We start from the raw sequence: 19,050 nt of genomic DNA, 5'->3' as shown, positions 1-19,050 counted from the left end.
GTTCGTCACAATCTCCCACAGATTTCCCTCACAAGGGGGTGGTTGTACTTGGTCGAGGCAGTTGCACTGCAAGATTGATAATTTTGGGAGACTTGTTACTGTTGCTATATTTCATTGTGCACCCAGCAATGTTCTTTAAGTTGTCTTGTTCCCTCCAAGCAAGCCCTGAACGTGTTAAAACCTAAATTTGTTCTCTCTTTAGGTAACTGCCTGGGAGGGTGGTTCCTGAAGGCCCTTAGAGGTCTGCGGTGACAGACCTCTGTGGGGGTAAATCCTAACAAGGCTCCATGTCCTCCTGGTGTCGTTGGGGTTTCCCTTGGGTGACACAGTGCTGGTGCTTCTGCCTGGTGGTCTGGGAAGTGAAAGGAAGGTCTAATGGCTGTGTGTCTTGGGCTCCATTGGGATGTCTGAGCAAATTCTGGTTTGAAAACTGCTTTGAATCGCACTTGGGAACTGAAACTGAAGCTGCCCGTGTCGGTGGCTGGCAGCTCGCCTGGCTCAGATCAGCTGGCAGCTTTGTAGGCAGCAGGGATGCGTCTGGACCAGCACCCGCACCTGCCTGCTGCTGTCCCGGGGGGGGGGGCCGTGCGTGGGGGGGGCCGTGCGGCGCTAGGGGGCGCTGTGGCGCCGCGGAGCGCGAGTGGGGCCCACGCGGGGGTGGGGCACGTGGGTCCCAGCTGCGCTGCCCCGGGCCCGGAACTTTGAAGCTGATTTTAACAAGCTTTATTCTTTTGCACTTATTAGAGCTCTGGTACAAATCTGGGGTTCCCCTTCGCTCCCCCCGTCGCTGGGGGTGACCTGAGCGGCTGGGCAGCTGGCGCTGTGGTGCATGCTCCAGCTGGGCTGGTGGAACTCACAGGGCTGGGGCAAAGCACCGCCTGCCTTCTCCCAGGAGCCAGGCCGCTGCAGCCTGCTACGGAGCCGTGCCCAGGAGGCACAGCACCCCTGGGTGCCTGGTGGGTGCAGGTACGTGTGGCTCTGAAATATGTGCTCTGGCCTTTCTGCCCTCCAGTGTCCTTTCGTCTGGTCTCAGGGAGCCTCCCTGGAGCCTGCAGCCCCCTTGGGTGGCTGACCTCCCTCTTTGTCCTCTGTAGGTAAAGCCAGCTGCTCAGCTGCAGGCATTGATCCCATTAGCTTTGTTCCTGTTCCTCCCTTGGGTTGTGCTACTGCCATTGCTCCCGCCAGGGATGACTGTTCTGCACGCTGTTTGCAGAGGTGATTCTCCAGTTATTCGTCCTGTCCTATAAATTTCACATAGGCCTTGGTGGCTGGGGAGGTAGTGGCACTTGGACACTTCTCTTCGATACACAGAATTAACGTACTACATAATAATGTTGGGGATTTTGCTGGGGGTTATTGTTGGTTCCCACTTGCCTGTCCCTGAAGTAATACTGGCTGCGGAGGAGCTGCGTGGGCAGCGGTTGAGAGCCCTCCTGTTGCCTGGGGATCTTGGGCAAGTCCTTTGGCCTTCCTCCTTTTGCTGTTTTTGAAATAGGAAGGCTATTACTCGCCTTTTTTAAATACTGGGAGGGCTGTGGATAGAATGTGGATAAAAATATTTGTAGGAGTTGGGAGTGATTATATGTTATATAATGAGAGAGAAGAATTAAGAAAAATATATGAAAAGAAGGAATGTCTCTGTTTACATGCACTCACATAGGATAACCTGGGCTGTCGTCAATAAAAGGGCCTGGAGAGATCGATTTATGAATGTTGTTTATTTCTCAGTTTTTCTGTCAAAGTGACTGTAAAATTATTTTGCTTATGAGCATCCTTTCAATTTTATTCTGAGGTCAATGTGAGAAGTTGCTTGCCTGGAGGGGCAGTATCTTTGCATCACTGGTGATGTGGAACTTGGTATTGTTGTTTTCATATTTTTGTTGTCTTGTGAATCTGAATTAGCTCTAAATGCCACATGGATCTCTTTATAGAGATGTTGCTTGTGTTGGTGGTTTAAGCCTGATTTAGCACAATTCCTCTATATCCCCCAGTAGTTCATACTTCAACAAAGTAATTGTCTTGTGGTATGCCTCCAGTCCTTAAAGAACAAATATAATGACCATATCTTTACATTGGAAATTCAGCCAGACTGGATAGTTTAGTTTCAGATTTAGTCTGATTGTCATACATGGAGTACCTTTTTGTGCAGATAGGCTTTCAAAGTAATCAAGGTGTTGCCCAGTGTAGCAATTAGACAGTTTATGTATAATGAGATATTATGAGACATTGAAGAGGAGAGAGAGATCCAGAAGTCATGTGCAGTGATGCCATTTCTGAACAATTGGCTACTGTCAAAAGGTCCATGAAGAGTCAGGATCCTTAAAGCAGGAGGATGCCTTTACAGCTTGGGCTTTCAGTGTAATGTGGAGCCAGGTAATGCCATGAAAGTTCCTGTATTATCAGGATCTTAGTCCATTATATAATGTTGGTGTTTCTAGACAGTCCTTTTCTCTGGTCTCTGCCACCTGGACTGTTTTCAAACAAGGATATATTTGAAATAATGTTTTTTTGATTGTGCTTGTAATACCCATGAAACTGAAGTTTCGCGTTAGCTGCTATCCAGGCTTAGTGGAGGCATTTCTGCTGTTTAATCAGAGCTGAAGTTGATTACAACAGGAGGTGATGAGCTCATACACTCACAGGAGTGGTGAACTGCGTATTTGATTTTTTTTTAGTTGTTTTTTTTTTCCATTTGATCCAAGTGCTTTAAATTTAAGTGTGGTTATCTAGGTACCATCTCCTTTCAAGCTACCTCGCAAGAATTGACTATGATATAGGAACATCACTGTGGTGAACATCTTTCCCTTTTGCAAAAGAGTGTTTTGATTATTTTGTGAGCAATTAGTGGGGTTTTCCTGACTCCCCTGGTTCCTTGCATTTTTTCAAATAATATTTTGTCCTGCTCTTAAATTGCTTTGTAGGGGAAGAAACTGGTTTGAAGTTTCAAACTACTGTTTGAGGATCCAGGTGAAGGTTTTTATCTCTTTTCTGCTTCCTGCAAAGGGTTTGTTTAACCTGGGCCTCTAGAGCATGCTCCCAGCACCTGGATGTGTTGGTTTGCAGCAGTGTTAACTCAGCTAAGGTGAATCTTTTTACTCTCCTCACAGGAATTAGAGGTATTTCGGAAGAGACAACCACTGGAGTTCACAACCTGTACAAGATGAAGGCTAATGGGACCCTGAAAGTGCCAGCTATCAATGTTAACGACTCTGTCACCAAGGTAGTGCAGCCAGACCCCTTCTGCTGTTCTGCTGTCTGACTGGATTGGTTTCGGGTTGTTGTCAGTCCCATGCAAGTATTCCTCCTCTTGCTGAGCTATTCTTGACCTGGTGCTGAACAGATTTTCACCTTATCCTTGAAGTGAGCCCGTGATATCTAATGGGAGATGCCATTGTAAATACCCTGTTTTCAGAACATAAAGGACTTTTTTGTGTGTAAGGACATGCATTCTTCTGCATTTTAATAATGTGAAAACACCCTTCCAAGTCATGGCTCCTGGGATACAGCCAATTCCTGTGGCAAGGAGCATGTCCTCACTCTGAGTAGCTTAAAGCTCACAGGTAGGTGGCAGGTACCAGCTGGAAAAGAGAGCATGACCTACACGAGCTTGTGGCTGTTAAAAGGGTGGTTGATCTGGCAAGGTATCTCTGCAAGCAGCAGTTGCAAAGGATGGGGAAGGAGCTATTTATTCCTTGTGCAGCTATATTACTGCTTGTGAGACAAATTCTGGTGAACTGAGGGATGAAGGGGAATGGTGTTTAACGGGTGCTGGCGATTTTTGGATGCAGGTGAATTATAGTGGGGATTTCAGGTGTACTTAAGGTTTATGCATCTAGATGTTTTTAAAATCTAGTTGCTAAATCTATTTCAAGTTACCATGCTAGCATTATCCTATTGGACATGGAAGTTCTCACTGACTCTTTGGTCTGCTTTCTCTGCAGTTTGCTATCTGAAGAGTATCTCCTTTCTGTTCACAAAAATGCATCTGGCATTTTTATTTCATAGCTAGTGGGCTGCAATCCAGTTGGTCTTGGAAGAAGCTTGTTTCTTTGCATCTTTTCACCTAGATTTGTGCCTCCTGCATAATAACTATTAGTTTAATAGATTTGGTAATTCAGATGTTTCTAAAAAAGCCTCTTGGGTTGACCTCACTTATTCTAGTGCCAAACAAGTGCTTATTTTCAAGTACTGTTTGGTATCTATGTAGTAAAAGATTTGTACAATCCACAGTTACAGATCTCCAGGATGACATGCAACTGAGATGACACATTCTGCTCTCCCAGGCTGATATTTTCAGTTGGCATTAGGTTCCTATCCTAGTACTTGGAGAGACAGGGAGGCAGCATCCAGGTCAGCACTTCCCTCCTGCCACCCAAATATGTTTTGGGTGGTACAGATATCTGCATCTGGCACTCTGCTACCTTGCATGGGAATACAATGGTGTCTGAAAGGCTCCAATTGCAACTGTGGGGTTTGGTGAATAGGAATCAAATCTGACCATGCTGTTTTCCTCCATTAGAAGGCATGTAACGCAAGGAAAATCTGCTGGAGGACTAGAAAAGAGGATTACCAACAGGCACTAACTTTGGAATTTGGAGGACTGGCAACACAAATATTCTGAAATATTAATGGCAGATAGGCCTGTGATAACTTAGAGGCACTGAGTCATGAACGTCTGGAGCTGAAGTATAACTTCTTACACATTAGTCCTTGGCCACCTTCTGAGGCTGGGAGCAATGTGCTGCTTACCTTGTAACTTGCTGAGATAATGCATTGGGAGTCATAGCTGCAACATTTTTATACATAGACTTCTGCATTTTATATTATACAAATTTTACTGTTGTAAGCTATAGGCTGAAACCAAACTGTAACATCACCTTACAGAAGCTAGATGGTACCAGTCATAGCTGCAAGGTAGGTCCCATTTGTGCCCCTACTCACATCTAGGTACACAGTCTTAAGATTGCTTATAGCAGACAGTGCTATCTGTGTTAAGTGAAAGCAAGAGTGATTGGTGACCTAAAGCTGTAGAAAGCACAGAGCAGGCTTTGAGACCAGAATTTTGCTGTAAATGGTGAGTTCTTTATACCCATGCCTTGGGGAAGCATAGCACAACTTGTGTAGTCAGACTTTTTTTTCATTTTTAAATTTTTTTTAGATTCTTGGCTTCTGTAACTCTTCAGATAATCAAAACTGTTTATACAGCCCATCTTCCTGGTCAAAACAAAGGGCCCAAGGAGAAAAAGAAGGAGCATTCCAAAAATCAGTACAGCAATATGTGTTTGTGAGTTTAGGAAGATGTTCAAGTGGAATACTGTTTAACATCTGACTTGGCAGGGGAATTTTGCTTTGGAGATTGGGCTGTTAAGCTCATGTTAAATGTTACAGTAGAGGATGCTGTGTGATGGGGTGTTAGGAGCTGAAATCCAGGGGTTCTTGGCTGCAGTGACTAGTATTGTGAATGGCTTCTTGCTGGATTTTTCTAGATCTGAGCAGTGGTGAGGTCTGGCAGTGTTAGTGTAACTCAACCTGGAGGAAGATGCAATTTTCATCTTCCTGGGCTTCAGGAACCAATTTCTCATGGTTGATGTGGGCAACTTGCTGCTTCTGCAGGGTGCATGTGTCTTGCAAAAATAAGAATGCGTGCTAATCATTTGGCCAGCAGTTCTGGTGCTGTCTTGCCTGCCTGTGGCACTTGGCTCAGTTCATTGTCTGATAAACAGCAGCAGAGAACTGGTGATCATCTGGTTAAGGAACTTAAGACCTACCTACCTGTGTATGCAAGAATTGTTTGTGCTTTTATTTGATAAATTCAGATTACCTCTAACAAGCTTTTAACATGTACAAGCCCTAGTCAGTAGACACAACATATATACGAAATACTTCTCATGGGTGTGTGCTGAAGCCCATATCTAGTATAAATAACTATAGAGATAGAAACTGGATACGTAAAAATATCAAACCAGGTTATTTTTCCATCCCTCACTGTGGTTAAAGTATTTAGCTGGCTGTCAGTCTCCTGGTTTGTAGTACTGATATACAAGTCTGTTTTGTTTCTCTAAGGAATTTTTACTTGAGTGACTTTCATCTGTTTGAAACAGCTCCATTTTCTTCCTCAGAGCAAGTTTGATAACCTGTATGGGTGCAGAGAGTCCCTCATCGATGGCATCAAGCGTGCTACAGATGTCATGATTGCTGGAAAAGTAGCAGTCGTGGCAGGTTACGGTGATGTGGGCAAAGGCTGTGCTCAGGCTCTGCGAGGCTTTGGAGCTAGAGTCATCATCACTGAAATTGATCCCATCAATGCACTGCAGGCAGCCATGGAAGGTGAGAACTGAAGGAGATGCAGAAATTCATTCATCTGGCGGGGGTCTCTGTGTGTCAGTGTGGAGCAATACATGGTAGTTGGCTGAGAAAGTTTCAGTGGGCTTCAGCCCTGTCCCTGTTGAGGTGAAGGTGATTCCAGTTCAGCTGCAGGAATTCTTTTCCTGTTAGTGAAGGATTTTATTAGTGTATAGACCTAGAAGATGTGTTTGGGGTCAAGGATATAGAGACCATAGAGGGTAAGGCTCCAATTTCATAGTGCTGAAAGCCTGGTTTTGAACGGGTTCATTATCTTCAAGTTGTGCAGCTCTAACCTCCAGTGTGGGTTGTGACTTCACGAGAATATCTCTGCAGTGAAACATCAGGCTTGCCTTCAGTAGGTGTTCTTGGAGAGCAATGCCGTGTGCTCTGCCTTTCCAGCTGTGCTCATAGTGTGCTTTGGCAGCTGTGCTCCTTCTCTCATCTGGGTGCCTCATGTAATTGTGCTCCTTAGTACCAGTTTATCCCATTTCTATTCATACCTGACTAGAACCTGGAGGTGTTGTGTGTGCACTTCCCTTTGAAAACTTGACCTCCTGAATCCAGTCTGAGTGCTGTGGGAGATACTACACCTATGGACAGAAGAGGTTGAATGTGTAAATCTATGGATTGGAAACAGCTGAGGGATAGATATTTTTGTGCTAAGTTGGTATTCAGTAAGGCAGGTATGCCCACTACCTTGCATCCTCCATAGGTCAGGTGCTGGCACAGATTTCTCTCATGCATTCTTTCTCTGTACTTTTCTTCTTGTAATATTGTATCTGATTTCTATAAAGTGCTGGTGGTTGGATGGAGGAATAACTTTTTTCTCTTTTTCAGGTTATGAAGTTACAACCATGGAGGAGGCCTGTAAAGAAGGCAATATCTTTGTTACCACCACTGGCTGCACTGACATTGTTCAGGGCAGGTATGGTCTAGCCACTTGCTTTAGTGAAAGCATCCCTGTACAGTTACCTTTTTTTTTTTTTTTTTTTTTAAATACAGTCATAACTTGTCAGCAGTATGGTGAGGGTTAACACACAAATTCTGGACACCAGGGTTTAACATCATTTTAGTGAAAATGGGGCTTTGGCCTTTCAGTTCTGTTGGGTGTTGGCACATTGCAATTGCTCCTGCCTTAGTGTCTGATGATGGAGAAACAAAAGGTGTAGAGGGATATATAAACTTTAGAGAATGAGAGCATCAGGGCTAAATTTGTGTTAGGGCAGATAAATGTGAACAGAAGAGGTAGGTGAAGGTTGAAAGTGATTCTGTCTGTGAGTACGTGTAGCAGACTTGAAACTAGTCTGTTCTCAATAAACTGCCCTGCTGGTTTTTTGGTTGCCACTTCTTAGATCTCAATTTATAACCCCTCCACTCTTCACAAACTGATTCCTGTCTTTGCCATTATGACTCCCCATGTCGTAGTGGAAGATCAGATTAAGTGGGAGCAAGTAAGGCCATTAGTCTCCAGAGATGTAGAACTGCTGAAAACTTTAAAATCATGAAGAAAAATTTCTTTTGTTTAGGGCAGAGAATAACTGCAGATATTTCATTTTTAATCAATTAAACAAAATAGCTTTACTTTCCATACTGGGAAGATATTTCCTCTCCAATAACCTCTTTATGTTCCTTGGGAAGTGTCCTTCCTCTAGAAGCTTGAGAGGTTATTTTCCAGTAGACTTCACGTGCCTGGAAGATTACCAGACCCACACATCTTGTGAGAGTCAAATGCAGTCGGTGAGCCAGGCACTTTTCATTTCTCCTTGAGCAGGGCTATGGACCAGAGAATCTTCTGGTGCTGAAGAAAAAAAATTTTGTGCGTTAACTTCTGATATGCTTTTTTTTTTTCTTTTTGCAGGCACTTTGAGCAGATGAAGGATGATGCCATAGTGTGTAATATTGGTCATTTTGATGTGGAAGTTGATGCAAAGTGGCTGAATGAAAATGCAGTAGAGGCGGTGAATGTTAAACCTCAGGTGAGACAGCCCTTGCACAAGCTCTCCTGCTAGAAAGAAGCAATAGCTAATCCGTGTCCCTTTCCAGAAAGGGAGTTATTTCTCTTCAGGTACTCTGTGTTTCTAGCTCTCTGGGAAGCCAGTGTTGCTCTGGGCTGATCAGAGTGGAGATTCTGCTCTGCTCTTCCCCAGTTAACCCGGAACAAGCTGCATGTTGTATTCTTGTGTTCGTATTAAAGCAACCGGTTCCAGCCAGTACCCAAGTGTACAATGTGTTCTCTGAGAGGCACCTGGTATGGATGCATCTTTCTCCGTGTGTTTCTTGTTCCTACTTCCTTGGCAAACAGGAGCCTACCCCTTACTGGTGGTTGTGTAGACAATTAATTACACCAAGTTCATTCCTTACAGGAAGCCAGCTTTGATATTTGGGGTATGGTGAGGAGGTATGGCAATATGCTTTCTTTGTTAGCCCCCAGTTGAAAACAATGCCATAACTCAATTTCAAAAAGCAAGTTGGATGATGAATACAGAACAGACCATTAGAGTCTGCATAAAACTTAAGAACAGAGCCCATAGGCTGCCTGGCAGCTGATCTGAATTTCCTCTCAGCAAGATGCTTGCTCGTGTGCTGCTCTGCACCAGAACAGTCTTGGTCCTGGTGCAGGGGATCAGGATTAGAGTGAATCTCAAGGGAATGTCTTTTGGTATTTTGTCAAGGTTTGAAAAAATTCACACCTCATTATTTTCAAAATGTTTATTTTTACTTGGAGACTGAAGCCTCAGGAAAGCCTATCTGGAGCTCTGCCAAGCTGAGACTTCTTTCCCAGACTTAGTGGCTTCATTTTAGAAACCTGTATAGACCAGAAGTCTTTGTGTGGGCAGACAAGACGAGATGTGTTATCCTTGCTTAGCTTGCATTCCCACCATGTGTTTACGTCAAGCTGTGGCTGTAGGTACACAGGAAAGTAGGGATCTAAAAACTTCAGCTCTTCAGCAGAAAAAGCAGAGAAACAAAATGAAACTGAATTAAAGCTGGTTTGTAACACCAGCAATGGGGGAAGAACATCATAAAGCAAATCAGGCTTTGTCTGACTTGGCATGGGGCTTCCAGTTACCTTTTCAAGAGGGAGCGTGCTTACCAGCAGCAGGATTCTGGGACAGGTTTTCTACTTTTTTAAAAACACCACACCCAAGCATACATCTTAGATCTCAGTCTGGTCTTCCAATTTTCATAACTCCCCTGTGGCTTATTGGCCACCCACATCAAACTCTTCCTAAGCAGTTGTGAGAGTATTTTCAATATTCTGTTTGCTGCTAGGACACTATGTGGGCTCAGCTAGTTATGAAGTTATACCCTCAAGTTCTCACTACATTCAAGTCTGCTCTTGCCCATGACCTTAGGGTGGAGCTGACTTTACTCAGCAGCTCTTGTCCTAGAGGAGCCTGTAGCTAGCTGCTTGCTTGCTGGTAGCTTGGATTTTAAAACTAAAACTGGACTGCTCAAAAAGTAAATGTTTTTGAAGGCTAAATTGGATGTTAATATGGTAACATGCAAACTACCTGCACGTGGCCATTCAATGTGGCTCTTAAAAGTCCATATGAAAAATTGTCACTGTTGGCAGAGTAGTCCCTTTTTCTTCATTTACCTTCATATTGAATGTGCCTGTCTGTCACAGATGTAATGGGCACAACGAGATGTAGTCTAATCCAAGGTATGAAAACTCTTAACAAGTTTATGATTAAAACTAGTGTATTACCTTTCAAAAAGGGTGGAATTGGGGTCAAGGTTATCCATATGGTTTAATGCTGAAGACCTACCTACCTTCTGACCTGAACTCTCTGATCTATTATATAAACTGCTGGTGTCACAAGCAGGATGTTCAGAGTGATGCAAAGGAGATACCAGCTCACAGAGCAAAAGCTGTGAAAATAGCTGCTCAGCGTGATGTAGGTGCCGCGAGTGTGTTTGCCTGGAAGTCATTAGCTAAAGTTTGTAAAAGGTGTCTGACAGCCCAGAGTGGACTACCTCTGTCTCAGCCTGATGCACAGTTAGCTGAAGCTAAGAGGATTTGCTGGTGGAAATAGCACTTCACCCAGGGGCTGTTCTGGTACTTTTCCTTACCCACCTACTGGTTGCCACTGGAGCTGGGTTGTGCCTGGAGGTAAATCTGATCTTACATGGCCATGCAACATGTTCAAAGCTTTACTGAAGTGAGTATGGCTTATGGATGTGTACATTGCTAAGCCAAATAAAAGCTGGTCTGTGACTCAGGTTAGTTCTTGAGTTTTGTTGACTTCTAGCAGTGAATCTGAAGCAGCGTTTGAATCTCCAGTTGGATTCTTAGGGGTGTACTTGATGCTGTAGGTAGCTACACTGTGCTAGTGGTATACCCCTCTGCTCCATTTTGTGTCTGCTTCAATTTCTTGTCACTGAACACTTCAGACCTGCATGATGAGTTAAAGAAGTACCTGCTGAGCAGGTGTGATGTGAACAAGTTGTGTGTAAAAGCTTCATTATTTTCATTCTCTGTGCCTAGTAGCTATGGATGCTGGGCAGTTGAGCAGGAGTGGACTAATACATATCATAAAAGCTCACTTGTTTCAGAAGGTGGAGAGGCAGGGACTGGGCAGCAAAATGTGACTTTAGAGCCCCAAATTCCATGCTTGAAACAAATTAAAAAGGATTGAGTAGATGTTTTCTGCAATGCGTGTTCTGGAAGAGTTAGGCAATAACTAGGTTTAGAAGCAAGCTCCCAGGAGGTATTCTGCAGCTTCCACCACCTGCATGGGCATTTGTCTGCATGTGCTAAGACCTTTCTCTGGGCAGTGGTGATGAGTCATTACAATAATTGATAGAGTTGTTCTTATACTGAAATCTGGGAAGGAAACAGCTGGTGTGCCACTTAGGCTGTTACTCCTTTCTCAGATTCATTGAAGGGACACTTAGGTTGTCATCTTGTCTTGTGGGGGCCTCCAGGGGAGGTCAGTGCTGTTTTAAAGGTGTGAAATCTTGCACTTACCTTTAGTGGAACACAGTTTTTTCACATCAGTGTTGTGGGTGTGGTATCCTATGTTTTGTAATATCAAGTACTAAAAATATTAAAATTTTTGCTAAGACCTGGCAGCTTTTTTTTCTATATCCTGTAGGAGGGGGCAGAATATAGTACAGGAACAAAAATCTCTAACCTCCTATGAAGACATCTGTCTCTTGCTCAGAGGATTAATACCAGAGCTGAGAAGTGCTAGGCTTCAGCTAGAGGTACCGAGTAACTGTGTAAGTGTCCAACATGGTAGTTTTCAGTACCATATGGTCTCCATTTACAAGTGGTGAGCTGGTGTAAGTAATGTTTAATACTTGGGAAAGGAAAACATCTTACTGTGCCATTCTCACTCATCTGTTGCTTTCCAAGTACAGTTAAGGAGGAAATAAGTTTTACTGAAATGCTGGCAGGTTGTTTTGAATATGGGTTTGCACTGCAGTCCTGCTTACCTGTGTTCTGGTGTTAGAGAGACTGATGTATAGCACAAGCTCAGCCCTAGAGGGGAAGAAAAGGTCAGGGTGGGATCAATGGGCTTTGGTTGTGAAAACAAATTATTTGTGTAGCAAGGTGTGGAGGGAAGTGTAAAACAGCCAGAAAGTGCAGAGCAAGCTAAATGCTGATGGGGAAAGGGATGAGGCATTTGTATAAGTGTGGAGATGAACTTAATACTTGGATAACTTGAATTCTACTTCTGTAGCAATTTCTTGATTTATGAATCAGCCCGTTTATGTACCTGTAGATGAAATGTGTTTCCATGGTGCTGACTTAAGCCTCTGCTGGTGCCTCTTCTACTTTTCTGTGCAAAGACATTAATCTGCATTTTCTACATTACCCTGTACACTGAATGACTCGTCAGCAGATTGCCAAACATATGCGGTTCTATGCACAAGCCAGCAGCTGTGCATGTGCAAATTGTGTGGATATTGTATGGATATAATATTTTGACACCTAAACCACCCAATTCAGACTTCAGAACTGAAATGCTACTTAACTGCTACCTTGTAGTAGTTTTAATCTGTAATATAATATTCAATATAAGTAGTGTTCTGCTTTTTGGCTGCTTTCTTCTTTCTTTCTTTGCTTCCACAATCTTAAGATAGCCCATATGATTTTTGCGGGACTGAGAGCACTGCCACTGGTGGTCCACAATGGAGAATCGGCGTCCATAAGAAATATTGCAGCTGCTCAGTGGAGAGCATTCTTATTAACCCTCCCTTGCTGTACTGCTCTTAGGAGATATTAAGAATGTTATTTAGGGCTTCTGTTTGAGGTGGTTACTGTCTGCATATGAAAACACAATCTGTTGTATGAACCCAAGAAGTAGAAAATAGTGCTGTGATTGAAGCATAGCTGGAGAAGGCAGGTGGAGGCACAGACCTTCTCTTAAGGCAAAATACCTGTTCTTAATGAAATGGTTTGTGTTGGTTTACTTGTTAAATCTCTGCTAAGGACTTGCACTAAGATGTTTTGTTAGGAGGTGCTGGTGTTAGAATTAAAGCTTCATCCCCTGTAGCTTTTAACTTACAGGCCAAAGCTTTAAGAATAAAACAGTAAATGAAGTGTGTTTTACTTCATATTAATATTGACTTCATATTAAAAAAACTTTTGAGACTAAAAGTATAAATACAGCTGTGGGGAGGGACCCTTGTAGGTCTTTCACAGTTGCTGTGCTATGACAGCATAAGGTAAATGGTTGAAAGCATTAACCTTTGTCAGAGTTGGTCGTTGATTATCTTAAGTCTTACCAAAGGTTTGCTTTGCTCCCCTGTGCTTGGTGTGACACGAGCCATAAATACCAGTGGACACTGAATATTCTTGTAACTCCTAGGGTGTATTGTCATTTCATTCTGGGTTTCAGTATTGTAACCTCCTGCATGGGTGAAAGCAGGGGAAAGAAGAGCTAGTGGGGACTGGAAAGGAGAAGCAGAGTTAACTTTAACACTGCAGGATCCCAATCTGGCCCAGACAGCTGAGGCACATGTTAAGTGACAATATCTCCTGAGCTGTGTGGGACTCTCACACAGAAGAAGGCCTGTCTCCTTAGCTCACCTGAGACTTGATCTTGTGTGCAGAGTCCTGTTGTCCCCAGCATAGCTTGGTAGTCAGCCCGAGTGGAGGACCGTGCCTTTGGTCCCCTGAGAGCAAAGAAGAATATGCCAGAAGCTGGGACAGCTGTTTATTATACTGTAAAGCGTTGGCCTTACGAAGTGGGAAGAGTTACAGGGGAGCAGTTTCAGCAGGCTGAGGACTCTGGCTCTTACCCATTAGATGCAAAGGCTCTGGGCGGTTGCATGCAGAGGTGTTTCTTCTCTCCTGTCTCTCCCCACCAGTTTCAATTAGGCATATATTGAACGGCATTTTACTGCTAGCAGCATGTGCCCCACCACAGCTATCTGAGACGACATGCATATGGGAAAGCCAGAAGAACTGGATAGCTGGTTAAATATGAAACAGATGCTAAGATTTATGTTGTGTGAAGCCCAGAATAGCTACAGGATTTGCAAACACTGGCTGGGAATTGAGGGAGGGGTGTCTCAGTTGTAATCAAAGTCTGTGTGGCAAGCCCTTTGCTGAATTGTTGATGTGGGAGGAAAGCCCACAAAGCTTTGCATGATTTAAAATGCTTTTCATCCTGGCATTGCACCGCTCTTGCTTTTTTCCCACCCAGGTGGATCGCTATACCCTGCGCAACGGTCGTCACATTATATTGCTAGCAGAAGGCCGACTGGTCAACTTGGGCTGTGCCATGGGTCACCCTAGCTTCGTCATGAGCAACTCCTTCACCAACCAGGTGCTGGCGCAGATCGAGCTGTGGACCCATAGTGACAAATATGCTGTCGGAGTCCATTTCCTGCCGAAGAAGGTGAGCTAGAGCAGCAGGAAGATGCAAGCTTTAAGGAATCCAGCTTCAGGTGTGATCGTGTAGATTTGTTTTATTGGTGCCTGAGTTAATTTTGCTACTGAATGTTGTTGTTGCAGGGAGCTTCTGTCCCTCTGAATGCTTGGCTTTGGTGATGCTGAGTCAAAGTGGGCTGTTTCTTGGGGTTAATCTGTTGTGGAGAACTGGGACTTGTCTGTCCTGTGATAGGAGTGTCCAGTTACCTTATAGCTTGATCTGGGGCTCTTCCCTAAGGTGGTGGGAAACCCTGTACTGCCTCAAGGTATTCGGGGAGCTTCTCCCAACCAACTTGTTCCTTCTGCTGAACGTCAGCTTCACAGCAAGCTTCACATGCCTGTCCAGCAGCCTCAAGTTGAGGGGCAGAGTTGAGTGTGGAGTGAATCTAGGAACCGCTTTTACTGTGGTTGATCATCTGGGTCCCATTTGCACCTAGGCAGAGCTTATCACAAACTGGTCCTAATAGATCCATTAAATACTAATGACAGTTCCCTCAGGTTTCCCTTTAAACTTGTCTCTGCATTCTTTGTTCTTGGAAAAATCTGGATCATGTCACAACTCGCAGCTGCCTTTTAAAAAACTAACCTGGTTTTAGTTTTCCAAAACAAGCCTGAGAATTTGAGATACGGTCATTGAAAAGGATGCTGGACTTAAATCCCACTGCCTTGGAGTGCAACCAGGTGTGAGACTAAATGTGGAAATATTTTCGTTTGGGAAGTAAAATGTGTATGTCTGGGCTCTTTTATGAAGTGTTTGCTGAAGGACTTAAGATTCCAAAACCATCTGTTAATGATCAAGCAAAGCACACCAGAAATACAACGTAGGAGTTGATCAGCAAGCTGACACACAGTCATCTTCAAAGGAAAAGTTTTGTTGACAATTATCTCCAAAATGATAGTCCAATGTTGCTAATAAAATGTAGCTTCATCCTCTTCCTAAATAACAACTTTTAGTAAGGACACTTGATCTGGAAATGAGAAGTAATACCCAGGTCAGTTAGTTACAAATGGAGTTGCATGTTAGTGGAGCATATGGCAGTGGTCCCTTCAGGTTCATATACTGTGACAAAATGCTTTTTTTGCCATCTGTGCTCCATAGAAAATTTCAAAGAATAAAGCAGTTGCCTTGTCAGAACTAACAAAATATGGGCAGAGGAGCTTTCTCTGGTAATTTTCTGGCTAGTACCTTTCCGTTTTCTGTGTAGTAGCTTTGAGGTACAAATGAAGAATTGAAGAATTACCAAGTACCTTACATTGCACTTTCTTTGACTGCAAGGATATCACTTTGATGATCAGCTATTACAAACATGCACATGTTTCTGCAATGTGTGTTCCCAGAAATCTGGGCAAATTGTTGTGTCCATGTTTTGGACTAAATCTGTCCATCCTTATACTCGGCTATCTGATTTTAAGGTAAGAATGTCAGCTTACCTTCATCTAAATTTACGTACCTTTTTATCTAAATCTTGAAGTTCCCAAGGTGAAGCAGTTGTGAAACATCTGTGCTGCAGTTTGAGAACCTGATTTGGGAAGTGTCGGGACTCTGCTCCTTTTCAAGTGGTGTGTTGGGAGAGGGGTCCGCTGGAGTCAAGAAATTACTCAAAATGAGTTATGCATCTTGCTCATCTTTATTAATTTCTGACACTACTTATATAGACTCGATACACATGCATATTCCCAAAGCAAAAATATAATTGGTTATTAGCCCCTAAGCACACGCTGCTCTCACACCACTAATTATCATGATTAGAATAAGCATTCTATCTATGCAGCTATTTGCGTTAGCTATGTTTTAGCCTTGTGGTTTGCTACTCCCTTTATTCCCATTCCGCTCCCTATTTCCCTTGGCCTTGCACCTGTCTTCCCTAACAGCTGCAGCTTGATACAGCCACGGCCTGTTAGCACAACAAAGTTACTTGGTCTCAGGATTCAAGAATAGATCAAGGCTACTTTCTTGTTAACTTCAGCACAACAACTTCAACACAATTCTAATTCCAGGACTGGATTGTGCAGATCTTTAGGGATTCTGTGGCCATGCTTCTACAACCATTCTTCTACATGGGTGCAATCTGTCTTAAACTTGCTGGAAACACAGCTATCAGATCTTCACGTGTCAGTCTAGTCAACCAGATACATATTCAATTTTTAACCCTCCTGGGTTTTTTCTGTCAGGATCTACTAAGCTTAAATACTTGTTTCCCTTTGAAACACAGTCCTTCCAGTTAGCTTTTCTTTCATGATTTTTCTGACACTTACGTAGCATTTAGTAGCTTTCATGGTTCACTTCCACATTCTTCAACCACTTCATCTTATGTTTTTAATTTTGTCTTGTACATCTCTGGCTGTGTTGGCTCTCACAAGATGTTGGCAGTTCCATGTTACTTACTGTGAGCAGGCTGAGCTGTGGTGACTTATGCGCTGTGTAGATGTAGCTTTTACCTGGCTCGTTACAGTGGGATTACTTCAGAGTAGTTCTTACCACGCTCCCTTTGAGTAGGAAATCTAGCACTAATTATTGAATCATTTAGGATGCGCTGATTCACACAAGCTGAAGATCTGGCCCTTGAATATTTTGTTGATTTATTGCCCTTCAAACATGCAACCTTTCACATCTATTGATTTACTATGGGGGAAATATTGCCAGTCTTTCCCATGCTGCTGGAATTTAGATTTACCTTGTATCTGTTTCCTTAGCAAGGATTACTTGTATTTTGCAGTAATTACAAATGGTGGTCACGCTTGTTGTTCTGTTGTAACTTGGGAGCACCCAATCCCTTCTTGCTGGTGTCCTTTCTATCTTTGAATAGCCTGTATGGCTGCACGTTCCCCTCTGACATAGCAGCTAGTTTGCCATTTTACTGTTCGTGTTCTGACTTTTCTGTACCTATCTCTTGTAGCACTTAACTGTCTTGTAACTTCACACTTCTTTCAATCCCTTGAGTTTGCATGTCTGCCTGACATCTCTGGGATAAAGCGAGTATATCAACATTTCTGAGCTGGTGTCCTGCAGCCCACCTTGTCTTTATTCTTCATGACAGTGCGAATAGATACTAGTGTTCTTGCTGATTTACTGATTCTTCATACATGTACCCCTAAGATAGGATATCTGGAAAAGAGATGCATTTTTCCCCCCAGTATTAGAACTTACCTGAAATTGTAAGATTATAGTCTAGTATGTCCAGGTGTCTTTTGTAGTGGAAAAATGACTAGGCTTTACCATTCTACTACACTGGATATTATCTCTGAATAGTTTGATCTCCATTCTTGTTGGATGGATGTGAATGTGTAAATGAGATTGAAATGAGCTTGATTATGTAAAGTTGTCTGTCTCATTAAGCTAGACTTGACTCCCTCAAAAGTATGGGGCTTTTCCATCTGAACATAATTCTGTGCTCAAAGCAGATGCTGATGTGCCCAAGCAAGTGAGGGATGCTGGCAGGAAAAGAGCGGTCGGTCTGTTCGTCTGTGTCAGCCTAAGCTTTCCTTAGGGCTGCTCTTGGTTTTCACATACTTATTTCTCGCTATTGACCATGACTTGCTGAACTAATAGGATTCTGTTCTGCTAATGTTCCTGTCTCAATATTTTGTTTTCTAGTTGGATGAAGCCGTGGCTGCTGCTCATCTGGATAAACTGTGTGTGAAGCTGACGAAGCTGAGTGACAAGCAGGCCAAATACCTAGGCTTATCAAGAGATGGGCCATTCAAGCCAGACCACTACAGATACTGAGCAGGTGGCACTACCCAAAGACCAAAGTGCAGGGATACAACCTTCCAAAGCTCTTGTGTGTGCTGGGCGTCCGAGAACAGGCCCTTTGCTGTACCCCTCTCAGTGCTGCAGAACCCCTCCCCTTACAGAGGGAGCTTCAGGGCCTTATTTGTTAGTGAAAGAGGATCACTGACTCTTGGGATTGGCTACTTAGCTAATGCCATGGTGGAAAGGATCCTACACACCTTGTACTGGCTCCGAATGTCCCAATCGGGGAGCAGGGCAGAAGACTGCTAAATGACAAGACTAAGCATTTTCAAATATGTGACTGACAGCCTTTTTGAACAGACTAACCAATAAAATGGGAAAAGGTTTCTACAGGGAGATGCTTAATGCCATGCCCTGCTCAAATTAGATGAATCCTATTAGGAGGCTAGCAGTGTCAGGCTTCTTCCCCAGAGGTTCCCTAGCTGAAGTGCATGTTGCAAAACTGGAGGAAGTATGGAGGAGTATAGGTAGCTCGGTCTCCTTTCTGTAGAATCAACTTAATCTCCTTGGAGACTTGGAGCTGGAGTCTTTTTCTGGGTGAATTTACTCCATTGGTTTTGGTTAGAACAAAGAATATTCTGTGCTTCTTCCACACCAAGGGGGTGAGGCAAGAGTGACTCTTTTAGCAGCCTTCTAGTGTGTTGTGAACAGCTGGGAAGCCACTGAGGGATGTTGGTTAGGTTTAGGGACCTTGTTTGATCCTCTGAAAACACCAGCAGCACACTTCTACCCCCAACTTGATTTTTCAGTCGTCATGTCTGCTGTATCTTGTTTGTCACTTAAAGTGCTTTTATTAAAGATCTGACTGTGGCCTGACTTGTTTTGTATTGTGAGATGCTTTGGGTTTTGCCATGGATTTTGTGTGATCTTTAAGCTACTGAAAATATCTAATGTATCTGCATGGGGTTTTCTCAAGGTGAGAGCCAGTGCTGTGGCTAGCCTGCATCACATAGCTGAGCTGGGAAAATCTGCTCCTCAGGTTATTTCAATATTTGAAGGGCTGAAACTTACAGAAAAACACTCTTGCCCTCTGCCTACACAGATTTTTATCTCCCTTTGT

At 43.4% G+C, this 19,050-nt stretch overlaps 1 protein-coding gene across 1 annotated transcript; it reads left to right on the top strand.

Moving 5' to 3' along the window:
• Nucleotides 1-2,971: 2,971 nt before the first annotated feature.
• On the top strand, nt 2,972-18,806 carry LOC119154789 (adenosylhomocysteinase-like; the record flags this gene model as incomplete). The annotated part of the gene is made up of 6 exons (XM_037402696.1): nt 2,972-3,220; nt 6,120-6,327; nt 7,183-7,270; nt 8,204-8,321; nt 14,010-14,204; nt 17,832-18,806. Coding segments are annotated over 6 exons (990 nt in total), but the record flags the coding sequence as incomplete, so codon positions are not given.
• Nucleotides 18,807-19,050: the final 244 nt, after the last annotated feature.

Source organism: Falco rusticolus, chromosome 10, assembly GCF_015220075.1.
Source record: "Falco rusticolus isolate bFalRus1 chromosome 10, bFalRus1.pri, whole genome shotgun sequence".
Lineage (NCBI taxonomy): Eukaryota > Metazoa > Chordata > Aves > Falconiformes > Falconidae > Falco > Falco rusticolus.
Note: the sequence above shows the minus strand (reverse complement) of the source record. Positions and strands in the feature narration are given on the sequence as shown.